The sequence below is a fragment of the Pongo abelii genome, chromosome 4 (genome assembly GCF_028885655.2).
Source record: "Pongo abelii isolate AG06213 chromosome 4, NHGRI_mPonAbe1-v2.0_pri, whole genome shotgun sequence".
In the NCBI taxonomy this organism is placed as follows: domain Eukaryota; kingdom Metazoa; phylum Chordata; class Mammalia; order Primates; family Hominidae; genus Pongo; species Pongo abelii.
In genome coordinates, this window is record NC_071989.2 from 74,145,886 (window position 1) to 74,160,035 (window position 14,150).

The following is a 14,150-nucleotide window of genomic DNA, read 5'->3' on the forward strand; positions in this document are numbered from 1 at the left end:
CACTGCTGATAAAAACATACCCAAAACTGGGATAAAAAGGAGGTTTAATTTGACTTACAGTTCCACCTGGCTGAGGAGGTCTCACAATCATGGCAGAGGGTGAAAGGCAGTTCTTACATGGTGGTGGCAAGAGAGAATGAGGAAGAAGAAAAAGTGGAAACCCCAGATAAACCCATCAGATCTTGTGAGACTTATTCACTATCACGAGAATAGCATGGGAAAGACCAGCCCCCATGATTCAATTACCTCCCACTGGGTCCCTCCCATAACACATGGGAATTTTGGGAGATACAATTCAAGTTGAGATTTGGGTAGGGACACAGCCAGACCATATCATATAGATTAAATAGATAGATATGGAGATAAGCATGTGGAGAGATATATTTATGCAATAGTAGATATAGATAGGTATAGATATAGATACAGATATATAAACACATACACACACACACACACACATACTACCTGGAAGTATATTTACCAAAATATTAACAGTGGTTATTCTGAGTGGTGGGATAATAGTTATTTTACTTCTATTTTTCAATATTTTTACAGTAATCTGTTTTCTTATTAATAAGCAAATACAATAAGAATTAATAAACAATGGACTATTTTTAATGAATAAGGTTTAAAAACAAGGGATGCTTTATCTGTTAACATTGTTTGAAGAGCTTAATTCTATAATCTCTACTCTAAAAACAGATAAAATATCTAAATGCTAACATACTCTGCAACCCTCAGAATGCCTATGATGACATTCTATAGGAACTTACAAATTTTCCCCAAAACTCATCTCATTCAGTAGCTATGATAATGTGTGTATTTTTAGCTGTTGAATATGTGGGCATTAAATTTTGCAGAAAAGTAGAAGATGCTTTTTACTATCATTTTTTAAGCAATAACCAACCACCTTTTTCTTGCAGTTATTTTGACACCATTTGTCTTTATTAAGCTTGAGTTCTAGATTGCCCAGACCTACTTAACTTTTTCATGAACTGTGATCTTATTGATACTCTCTAGATAAATTCTGGAGCTTAGGAATGTATTGTGACTCTCTAATATACCAGTTATTCACATGTTGAACTGTCACACATCTTTTTCCTTATGAAATGTGAGGATTTCAGTATTGAATTCAACATACCAAAATCTTGATTAGGCCCTTGATTTCTCGGACAGGTAGTATTTTATCCCATTTCACAATGATGTACTCCGTAAATATGTCAAATAGAAAAACCTTTTTCCAGCTTCTGTTGTCTGCTCAAATTCTGGAGTAGACTGTTAAGATCTGGGAGATGGTGTGATTACAAAATTATAGCCACTTGCTTCTTCCTGCCCACAGACAGCATAGGAGCCAAACAAGAATTCACAGTAATGTTCCCCCCACACACACACACTTTTTAAAAAAATATACTTAACACAATATTTGTATTCATCTTTCACTTAACAATAGAATGCAATGTTTCATGTATATAATTTTTAATAACAATAGCATATTTATAATTTTTAATAACAATGGCATATTTAGGCCAGGCACGGTGGCTCACACCTGTAATCCCAACACTTTGGGAGGCCGAGGCGTGTGGAACACTTGAGGTCAGGAATTGGAGACCAGCCTGGCCAATATAATGAAACCCCATCTCTACTAAAAATACAAAAAAGTTAGCTGGGCATGGTGGCACGTGCCTGTGGTCCCAGCTACTCAGGAGTCTTGGGCGGGAGAATCGCTTGAACCTGGGAGGCAGAGGTTGCAGTGAGCCAAGATTGCACCATTGCACTCCAGCCTGGGCCTCACAGCGAGACTCTGTCTCAAAAAAATAAAAATAAAAAATAAAAATAAAATTTTTAAATAGCATATTTATTGCTTTTTACTAAATTTATCTAGTTTCTTATTGATAGACATTTAACAGGTTTTCATTTTTCCATTTGTATGAGTAATGCTGCAATGCACATCTTGTGCGTAAGCCATTTTCTCTGTTTCACATTATTTTTCTATCGTCCCAGGATAGGAATTACTCAGTCAGAGGGAATGATCATCTTAAAGTTTCCAATATGTATCAACAGCTTTCTAAAGATATTCCAATTTACTCATTTTCCAACAGTTAATATGTTCATTCTACCTTCCCTATATTGATATTTTTATATTTTTGGAAATTTGTGAAATAAACAATACTATTTTTTAATTTTTGATTTCACATAACTTAGTGAATTACCTTTCTTATTGACACTAAACTCTTAACTATAAATGAGCATACATTTTTTATTTTATTTTATTTTATTTATTTATTTAGAGACAGTCTCACTCTGTTACCCATGCTGGAGTGCAGTGGCACAATCATAGGTCAGTACAGCCTAAAACTCCTAGGCTCAAGGGATCCTCCTGCCTCAGGCTTCATAGTAGCTGGGACTACAGATGCACACCACCACATCTGACTTTTTTTCTTTTCTTTTTGTAGTGATAGAGTCTCACTACATTACGCCTGCTGGTCTTGAGGTCTTGAATTCTTGGGCTCAAAAGATCCTCCCACTTTGGCCTCCTAGAATGCTGGGACATGAACCAATGCACCAGGCCAAACATGTATTTTTAAAAGTTGGGTCTTCTGTCTTCTACATAAGCAAACTTTTGTTTCCCAAATCAGAAAATAGTCACCTATCTCTGAGGGGAAATGTCAGTGCAAATCCAAACAGAACAATGTCAAGGTTTATTAATGTCACTATTGCAGCCTAAAGGTAGTTTTGTTCTTTTTGTTCAAAATCAAACATTTTGTTTTACATCCAAGTAGGATATTTCCTTTTCTACCAAACTTAAGCGTCTCTTTTAAAATTATATTTATCTTTATCAGAAAACTTAGCAGTCTAATTGTTATTTCAGACCCTTGCACTGCTGAACCAGTTTAAATCTAAACTCACTCAAGCAATTGCTGAAACGCCTGAAAATGACATTCCTGAAACAGAAGTAGAAGACGATGAAGGATGGTAAGGGCTTTGATTTCTGTATATTAACCATGAACAAATAGTCTCAGAGCAGAGACACTACTGGGACATTTCCACTATATCATCCTTTTGTTTTCAGAGTTTACCATCACCGTTATAGGACCTCGGCAACTTTTGACTTTATTTCAGTTCAATATAAAGTAAAATAAATAAACGCACCAAGCACTGAAGAAACAAGCATTTATTGAGCACTTGATGTGTCCAGCATTGTACTAGTCAGTAAAAAATGCACAAGAAATATATGACACTATCCCAGCTCTAAGTAACTTTCTAATATTGTGGAAAAGATGACACTCACATTAAACAACTCGAAAACAACCTTAGAAGACAATAAATCAATAATTTCTTACATTTTCCCACAAACATTTTAGAACTCAGTAGTCTATTTCATAATCCTACTAACTTCCTCTTCAAAGTTATGATCTACAGGATCCTAGCAACTCATACATAGTTAATTTTATTTTTATCTTTGGATATTTTTCAGCTTTTTAAGACACTGATAAGAAATAAAGTAATGACATGTATATATCCTTTGCTTAGAACTTTATCCTATACTGGCAAAAAAAAAAAAAAGGAATAAAAATTGTGTTTTTCTTTATCACACCCCTCTGTCCTCAAGTTGACTTCACATGCAGTGTATTAGGCCTCCCCACACCTAACTGCCTCCACCTCCCACTACACCCTGGCTCAGCCACATTGCTGCAAGCAAGCCAATGTATCACCCCTACACATGACTCACCCTCTGGAGCCTCTAAACCATCACATGTGCCATTACCCCAACCCAGAATCATAGCCTCAGTTCTGTCTGCCAAACAGCATCTCCCCTGTTTCGAAACTCAGTTCAACACTCCCATCCTCCAGGAAACCAGTCAGCAAGATTTGTTGAGCACTCACAAATCTAGAGGGTGGAGGAAGGAGGGCTGGAACACACATTTAAAAACACATAAAAACACTTATTAAGAAAACATTCAAACACGTAAGACTCTGCAACTGTATATAACTTTAATCAAAAGGGCTGAGGGCATGATGATTTGAATGGAATGAATCCTATCTAGCCTAGGACCCTGAAAGCACTTGTCTATTTCTCAATTAATTTATAGCTTTCATATGATGTGGGTTACGATGCCAGTTTTTGTAAGATCCTAGATATCTTTTAATAGGTTTCTATTACTTATATAGATTTGTTTATACAAATAAGTTTCTTGAAGGCAGAAGCTGTCTCCTTCCATAGTTTGGTGCCAAAGGCGAAGACTCAGTGAATGTTGATTGACCCATAGTTAAATGCACATTGTATAGAACTTTTTGTTTTATATGACTGGACAGGTTTAGTTTAGTTTTGTTTTGGGTTTTGGGGTTTTTTTTGGGGGGGGGATTCCTTGAATGTCTCAAAATCTCTTTCAAATGTTTTGGGTTCAGCCACCACACGAAAAATGTTTTGCCAAGTCCTCTTCCCTTTATTTTTGAATCCATATGCATTTTTAAAGGAAATATGACCCATGTGTTTCTGATTCATTTACACTTAACTCATCAAGATGGTGTTTTGTAAGAGCAGTTTGATGCCCACTAAGTTTTTTTTAACCTTTTTATAAGCCATTTAAGTCCTTTTTTATTGAACAGGAAAGTCACCAACAAATTCAAACCCCAGAAGTTTCATTTGAAACTCATAACCCACAGGATTCAAATTTACTTTCAACTTGGCAAGACCATTTAACTTCTCAAGGTTCTTCCTAGCCCCTTGGTTCAGGATTCTCTCATTTTGAATTCCTCATTAGCTTCAGATACCAATGATGTATTTTTAAAAGTGCCATTCCTGTTTTTCATGTTATTTGATTATACAATCAATTTTCTGTCTAACATTCTCATTAGAAAGTTTAAAATGGGGAAACTTCAGTGGACATGGGGAAAAAAATCACTGGTCAATGATGTTGGCTAATTCTCCATTGGGAGAAAAAAATAAATGGTGAAGAAGTGGGGAACAAGTTAAAGAAACCATTAGCAGGTCTTCAGGGGGTTCATTTCTGCTTTCAATTGCAGTCTTCTAAGGAGAAAGTCAGAGCTGTACACTATGAACCTCCAGAATTTTTTTGGTATTTGTTTTATCTAACATCTAACAAAAATACCTTTCATGTTCAAGGCACTATGCAGAATCAGATAGCATATATAGGGCCCTTATGTAATGCCTTTTTATTGCAATTTAGACCTTTGGATTTTGTAACCTGATAAGCAACAACATCATTTCTGTTCAGTATAGCTTTCTCAAGTCTCTGGTGATTTAGATCCTCTCTCATAAAGTATATTCTTCTCAGGAAAGGAATCTTATATTCAGAATGATTTATAACAAATATTATGAGTGCATGGCATGTGCATGTGTGTTATGCATAAATTACATGGTTCCCAGACTATTTTGTAGGTCACAGTTGCCACTTTTCTAAGAAGTGCAAGTCAGCCAGTGTGCTGTACTACACCGTCAGGGTCTGTTATCTGAGGTAAAATGATTGCTTCTAAGACATTTTTATGTGTCCGCATGAGTGGCCACACATTGAGGGATCATTTTCATTTTCTGTCAAGATAGAAACCATTACCAATTTGTTATGTTTTCTTTTACTTGGCAAACTATTCTATTCGCATTTTTGGCTGAGCTGCTGTATTGGCATGGTATACAACAGACATTTGGGTACCATTCAGCAGCATTATACTTTTTATGCAAAAAAAAAAAAAAAAAGTAGGAGAGGGAGAGAAAGAAAAGAAATATGATTCTATTGTCAACAGTATGTATGGTGTTTGAAAATTATTCCCAGATTTCACTAACAAGGCATTTAAAGAAGTGTTATTAGTAGATCTAAACTGAAATGCATGATAGAAATTTTTCACTCAGAATTACTAGGATTCCTCCTTTGTTCAGATATACACTGCCAATATTTAGTAATAGTGATGGTACCAGATTCCAGTTTAGCAGGTAGAGTGGTCTCTTTGTCACTATATTCCTTAGTCCCACAGTATCACAGACTCATATAGCTATAGAACCCTTCTTCGAGCATGGATTTTATGAAACCGATTAGACACATGGCAGGAGGAACTTGCCCAGGGATTCATATGACCATATGGATGAAGTCCATATGCCAAATTGGGTTTGGTTAGATGAAGCTTGGTGAGCTCCCAAAAAAGTTTCAAGAAAGATAACCACCTGCTCCTTACACAACAAAATTGGCATTTCTAAGGAGAGAAGAAAAATTAAATCTGGTGAATAGGCTTCGATCTTATGGACATTAACTCTTCACTACTATGTTTCATTGAAAATTTCTTTCCAGATTGTTAAATCTAAGATTAACTTGAAACATTACAGCACGTATGCAAGATAAAATAATAAACAATATAATGGTCTGTCTGCCTTCTTCCCTCTTTCTCTTCTTCTTTCTCTCCCGTCCGTCACTTTCTTCCATAGTACATACAGTATTTAGTATTATAAAAATTTGAAAAATACCAACAATTGCACGGTTGCCTCAAGTAAATATTTTACTGATTATTATATAATTAAAAGATGTTCACTGTGGCCAGGCATGGTGGCTCACGCCTGTAATCCCAGCACTTTGGGAGGCCAAGGTGGGTGGATCACCTGAGGTCAAGAGTTTGAAACCGGCCTGGCCAGCATGGCGAAACCCCATCTCTACTAAAAATATAAAAATTTGCCGGGCATGGTGGCGGGTGCCTGTAGTCCCAGCTACTCAGGAGGCTGAGGCATGAGAATCGCTTGAACCCGAGAGGTGGAGGTTGCAGTGAGCCGAGATCGTGTCACTGCACTCCAACCTGGTTGACAGAGCGAAACTCCATCTCAAAAAAAAAAAAATGTTCATAGTGGAAAAATCAGAATGCAGACATGCTCAAAAAAGGTAAATGAAAATTACCTATGATCCCAAACTCAAAGATAAATACTGTTAATTTATACATATCAATTTATATATTTATGCTATTTCTATCAAATATGTAAAAGTATATTTTTATACATGTTAATTTATATCTGTCCAGGTATTTCTATGCACATACATATTTTAAACAGAAATTAGATCATATAGTACTACAGCTTTATAACTTGCTTTTTTTCCTCAGCAATATGCAGTGACTACTTCTCTTTATCATATATAATTTTATGATATAATTTTTATCTTTTGTATTATGACCATCATATTCCACTATATGATGAACCACAAATTTACTTGACCATGTTGTTGGATATTTAAACAATGCTGTAACATCCTTGTTTCTATGTCACTGCCCATTTTCTTAGGATAAATTTCTAAAACTAGAATTGCTTACTCAGTGGGTACACATGTTGACTTCTGCTAAATATTTTCAAATGGCTTTCACAAAATATCATTCTAATTTGTACTCCAAAGTAAATACAATTTAAGACTTGTCTTTAGGGCTATTAGAATCTCAAGAATTAATTAAGAACCCCTAAAAAGCTTAGTGAAAGAGATTAACGTTTTAGAAGAAATGCTTTGCCTTCTTAAATTTTTTAAAAATAAAAACAGTGTGGTTTGCTTCTGTTTTTCATAAAACTATACAAGTTTCAACTTAGCTCCTTTTCTTAGGAGCCTTGTCTCCAAATAGTCTTGTTCTTGGTTCTGAAAAATTCTCCTTCTAAGATAACCCTATGAGTTAAAACTTCTGGATATGGATTTTTTTTCAGTTTTATTATTGCACTGTGGCTAGTGTTAAAAATCAATTTTAGCCATCAGTCAGACAGTTTGTGTCTGCTAGAGATTGAAGTTCTGAGAACCAAGGTTTGGCTTAAAGAAGTTTTAAAGCTTTCCTTTGGAGTTAGCATAGTGCAGAAGCAACAAGTACCAGCTGTCTGTATCCGAAACAGTGAAATCTTAATAATACAGATGTAAAAAAGAGATTACTGACTTTTAGATCCAGTCAGACCTCATTGTAAGATACCATGAAAGAACATAGCTTCATCTCATTGCTTATACTAGCAAAGCTTTCAACACCTTTTATATGTTTTTTTGTTTTGTTTTTGTTTTGTTTTGTTGCCTTTTTTATTTTTTTTTAATTATTATTATACTTTAGGTTTTATGGTACATGTGCGCAATGTGCAGGTTAGTTACATATGTATACAGGTGCGATGCTGGTGCGCTGCACCCACTAACTTGTCATCTAGCATCAGGTATATCTCCCAATGCTATCCCTCCCCCCTCCCCCCACCCCACAACAGTCCCCGAAGTGTGATGTTCCCCTTCCTGTGTCCATGTGTTCTCATTGTTCAATTCCCACCTATGAGTGAGAATATGCGGTATTTGGTTTTTTGTTCTTGTGATAGTTTACTGAGAATGATGATTTCCAATTTCATCCATGTCCTTTAGTTTAATTAGATCCCATTTGTCAATTTTGGCTTTTGTTGCCATTGCTTTTGGTGTTTTAGACATGAAATCCTTGCCCATGCCTATGTCCTGAATGGTAATGCCTAGGTTTTCTTCTCGGGTTTTTATCGTTTTAGGTCTAACATTTAAGTCTTTAATCCATGTTGAATTGATTTTTGTATAAGGTGTAAGGAAGGGATCCAGTTTCAGCTTTCTACATATGGCTAGCCAGTTTTCCCAGCACCATTTATTAAATAGGGAATCCTTTCCCCATTTCTTGTTTTTCTCAGGTTTGTCAAAGATCAGATAGTTGTAGATATGTGGCGTTATTTCTGATGGCTCTGTTCTGTTCCATTGATCTATATCTCTGTTTTGGTACCAGTACCATGCTGTTTTGGTTACTGTAGCCTTGTAGTATAGTTTGAAGTCAGGTAGTGTGATGCCTCCAGCTTTGTTCTTTTGGCTTAGGATTGACTTGGCGATGCGGGCTCTTTTTTGGTTCCATATGAACTTTAAAGTAGTTTTTTCAACACCTTTTATATGTAATACATACTGTAATTTGTGTATAGTTTAGTCATGTATTGAATGAAGGGTGAAATGACAACAAATGAATTTTTGTTCTTTTGAGACAGAGTCTCACTCTGTTGCCCAGGCTGGAGTGCACTGGTGCAGTCAAAGCTCACTCTAGCCTCAAAGTTCCAGGCTCAAGTGATCCTCCACCTCAGCCTCCCAAGTAGCTAAGACCACAGGCATACACCACCATACTCGGCTAATTTTTTTTTTTTAAGACAGCATCTCACTATGTTGCCCAGGCTGATCTCGAACTCCTGGCCTCAAATGATCTTCCCGCTTCGGCCTCCCAAAGTGTTGGGAGAATATTTCAATTATTTTCCCCTTCATTCAAACAGGACATTATCAAGCACAGTTTAGTATAGATGAATACAAATACAGCTATAAGGGTGGAGTCTGTGAAAATAATGAAGGCCCAAGTTAGCTAAATGGACTTAGCCAACTTCACCCTTCAGTATTAGGCAGTGGAACTCAAATTATTGGTCTCTGGGCCCTTTACACCAGGGGTCCCCAACCCCCAGACTGCAGACTGGTACTGGTCCATGGCCTGTTAGGAACTGAGCCACTCCGCAGGCAGTAAGCAGCAGGCAAGCGAGCTTTACTGCCTGAGCTCCACCTCCTGTCACATCAACGGCAGCATTAGATTCTCATAGGAGTGCAAACCCTGTTGTGAACTACACCTGCAAGGGATCTAGGTCGCGTGCTCATTATGAGACTCTAATGACTGATGGTCTGAAACGGAACAGTTTCATCCTGAAATCAAAACCCCCTCACTCCCATTAATGGAAAAACTGTCTTCCACAAAACTGGTTCCTGGTGCCAAAAAAGGTTGGGGCCACTGCTTTACGCTGTTAAAAATTCCTGAGAACTCCAAAGAGCTTTTGTTTTATGGAATATATCTATTAATAATATGTTATAAACAACATACTTTTATTTAAAAAAATTATGCCTGCAAAACAAAAAATTCAGTGATATGAGTGGCATTGTTTTACATTTTTTTGTAAATCTCTGAAATCTGGCATGATAGGAACATATCTGCTTTACCCTGTTGTATCTCACACTTCATGTATTCTCTGAAAAATTCCACTGTACGCTCATGAGGGGATAAGAATGAAATAGGCAAACAAGTGTCTTAGTATTCATACAAAAATAAATTTGACTTTGCAGACACACAGGGATCCCCGAGTCACACTTTGAGAACTGCTGGGACAAGTCATCTCTGGTCATTGAGTGTGTAATGATGGTCCTTTTTTAATCACAGATTATGACCCAATCTATAGGTCCTGGGAAGCTTTTTTCCAGGTCCCAGTTTGTGATCCTTGTTCTCAAGTAGAAGCAACGTGGTACTTTCTGAAATAAATGTGCCCGTTGTCACTGGCCTAGGCCTGGTACAACAGAGTCCTAATTGTTTGCCCATCAACCGTTTTCTGGCCGTTAACTGTTTTGAAGTGGTCTGTGACATGGCATTTGGTTTTATGTTCTTGTTTACTTTTCTAAATTTTTTCTCACACAAAGCAGTATTTAAATATATTCTTTTACTTTTGTTGTTGTTGTTGTTGTTGTTGAGACAGAGTTTTGCTCTTGTTGCCCAGGCTGGAGTCCACTGACAAGATCTTGGCTCACTGCAACCTGCGCCTCCCCAGGTTCAAGTGATTCTTGTGCCTCAGCCTCCCGAGTAGCTGGGACCACAGGTGTGCGCCACCACACCTGGCTAATTTTTTGTATTTTTAGTAGAGATGGGGTTTCACCATGTTGGTCAGACTGGTCTCAAACTCCTGACCTCGGGTGATCTGCCTGCCTCAGCCTCCCAAAGTGCTGGGATTACAGGCATGAGCTACCACGCCTGGCCTTTAGTTTTTTTCATTCTTATATTTGTGCCTAGCCTCTTCAATTCACAAAATAATGTCCTACTGATTCTAAGTGCTTCACATGCACTTGACTCTATGGGGTAGGTATTATTTATTATCTTTATTTACACATGAAAGAACTGAGGCACAGTGAAGTTAAATAATTTATCTGCTTTTCGGTCCTTGTAGTACTGTATCCAGTGCCTGGTTCATAATGGGCTTTCAAAAAATATTTGTTGATGTTATGTGCATCAAGATCTGTCCCGTGGAAAATAATGGTTGGCTATGTACCATAGCTAGCTGGAGATGCAGGTGGGAGGATAACAGGTACAAATGGGCATGGAAAGAAGGTATAATTAACTTCTTCTTTAAATGTCTTTCAATTATTTTACTTGTTACAATGAGCAATCCGGTAGTAATTTTTAATCTGTCCCGTACTTGCTTGCCTTCTGTATTTTCTTTTGGATGAAATGTCTGTTCAAGTCTTTTGCCTATGTGGGAATTGGATTTGTTTTCTTACTGTTGAGTTTCAAGAGTTCTCTGTATAATCTACATCCAAGTCTTTTTTGGGATATGTTATTTGCAAGTTCTTTATCAGATATGTGATTTTTCTCCAATAATATCTTTCACGGAGTAAAAATATTTAATATTGATTAAGTCCAGTTGATTGATTTATTTTCTTTTACAGGTTATGCTTTTGGTGTTATGTCTAAGAATTCTTTGCCCAACCTAAAGTCACACAGATTTTTTCCTAAGTTTTCTTTTAAACATTTTATAGTTTTACATTTTACAATTAGATCTATTATCCATTTTGAATAAATTTTTGTATAAGGTATGAAGTTTAGGTTAAGGTTCATTTTCTTCATATGGATGTTCAATTATTCCAGTACCATTTGTTAAAAAGACTTTGAACTGACTTTGCAATTTTGTCAAACACAGTTGGCTATATTAATATGGGTCTTTTCTTGGACTCTCTATTCTGTTTCATCAATCTGTGTCTTTATCCTTTCACCAGTACCACATTTTCTTGATTACAACAGATTTATGGTAAATTTTGAAATGATTCTTCCAACTCTCTTCTTGTTTTTTTCAAAATTGCTTTGGGTATTCTAGTTCTTTTGCCCTTTCCATAAAAGTTTTAGAATCAGTTTGTCTATTTCTACAAAAAAATTCTGCTGAGATTTTTATTTGAATTTCATTACGTTTATTGATTAGTCTGAGGAGAATTGACATCTTTACTATGTTGAGTTTTCCAATCCATAAACATGATTATGTCTCTCCACTTATTTAGGTCTCCTTTGATTTGTTTCATCAGCATTTTATAGTTGTTAGCAGTATCCTACACATGTGTTTTTGGATTTAAAACCATTTCCTTGTTTTTGGAGCTGTTATAAATAGTATTTTTTTATTTTGGTTTGCAATTGTTTCTCATTGTTATACAGAAATATGATTGATTTTTGTTTGTTGGCCTTGTACCCTGCAACATTGTGAAACTCACTTACTAGTTCTAGGTTTTTGGATTTTTTTGTTGTTTTTTTGTTTTATATACAGGCAGTTTTCTTTCTTTCTTTCTACTCTGTATGACATGTATTTATTCATTTATTTATTTTAATGCTCTACTGCTCTGGCTAAGACTTCCAGTATGAAGACAAATAGGAGTGGTGTGAGTAGACATTCTTCCTTTGTTCCCAGTCTTTGGGGAAAAGCCTTCAGTCTTTCACCATTAAGTATGGGCTTTTCATAGATGTCTTTTACCAGTGTATGGTTTGGCTCTGTGTTCCCACCCAAATCTCACCTTGAATTGTAATCCCCATAATCAAGGGCAGGACCAGGTGGAGGTGATTGGATCATTGGGATGGTTTCCCCCATGCTGTTCTCGTGATAATGAGTGAGTCTCAGGAGATCCGATGGTTTTATAAGTGGCTGACATTTCTTCTGCTTGCATTTCTCTCTCCTGCCACCACAATAAAGAAGGACGTGTTTGCCTCCCTTTCCAACATGATTGTGAGTTTCCTGAGGCCTCCCCAGCCATGTGGAACATGAAAACATAACTTTTCAACTGATTTGAGTAGATATCAAAAAGCAAATACTGGATTGTAAGGATACATTTAGTTTTGTAAGAAACTGCCAAACTGTCTTCCAAAGTGTCTCTACCACTTTCCATTCCCACCAGCAACAAATAAGAACTTCTATTATTTCACATCCTTACCAGTGTGTTGAACCAGCTTTGTGTACCTGGGATAAATCCCACTTGGTACATTGTTGAATTTGATTTTCTGATATTTTGTTGAGGATATTTGAATCTAGCTCCTGAAAGATACTGGTTTGTGGTTTTCTCTTCTTCTAATCCCTTTGTTTGATTTTTGTATTAGGATAATGCTGACTTCATAGAGTAAGTGAGAAAGTGTTCCCTTTGCTTCTGTATTGTAGAAGAGATTGCAAAGAACTGGTATAATTTCTTTCTTAAATGTTCAGTAAAATTCATCAGTGAACCCATCTAGACCTGGTGCTTTTTGTTTTATCAGAGCCCCCTCGGACTGGGCCCCCAGGAGTTTCTTACTGTCATGCTAATCCACACTCAGCTTCCTGCAGTTCATAAAAATTACCACTTAAGCATTCCTACCAGTTTATGGCTCCAGTAGCATTTGTTCCAGGTAAGCTGATCTGGAAAATGATTCTCTGTAGTTGCCTGTATTTCCAGATTTGGGGGTGGCACTTTACCCTGTGACCTCAACTCTCTAATGCATCTAAAAAAAATCATTTTTTTCCAGTTTGTTTAGCTTTTTTCTTGTTGCAAGGATGAATTCATGACTGTCAAGCTCTTTACATGTCAGAAGTGAAACCAGAAGTGCCCTCCCTTTTTTATTCTTCAGTTTCCTCTTTTTTGCATTATTTTGGATTATTTGTGCATTTTTTAGCATTTCCATTTAATTTATCTATTGTGTTTTTGACAGTATCTGAATAGTGTTTTGTTTCACTGATTGATATAGGAATTACAATATACTTTTTTAACTTTTCATAGTTTATTTAGAGTTAATATTTTATCATTTCAAGAGGAATATAGAATTCTTACATGTATGTAAGGTCCTTTTACCTCTTCCCTTTGTATTCTAGCCAATCTGTGTATTACATCTACATATATTGAGAATCCCCTCAGAAAACTGTTAATAATTTTTGCTCTCAGCTGTCAAACACATTTTAAGGAGCTCAACAGGAGAAGACTGTTATATTTACCATTCATGTTACTCTTTCTTTATTCATGATATTTCAGGTTTCCTTCTGGTATTATTTCTCTTCTAGCTAAAGAACTTCCTTGAATGATGATTTTAGAGCAGATCTGCTGGCCACAGATTATTTTAGTTTTCTTTCACTTTAGAAT

The 14,150-nt window shown here is 36.4% G+C and overlaps 1 protein-coding gene across 2 annotated transcripts in view; it reads left to right on the forward strand.

Annotated features, from left to right (window-relative positions):
- The window catches only part of CWC27 (CWC27 spliceosome associated cyclophilin), a 255,598-nt gene that overhangs the window by 208,233 nt on the left and 33,215 nt on the right, over positions 1 to 14,150 (forward strand). For both annotated transcript variants that reach the window (NM_001132784.1, XM_054555097.2), the window contains 1 exon segment: positions 2,870 to 2,973. In NM_001132784.1, coding sequence (NP_001126256.1) covers positions 2,870 to 2,973 — 104 coding nt within the window.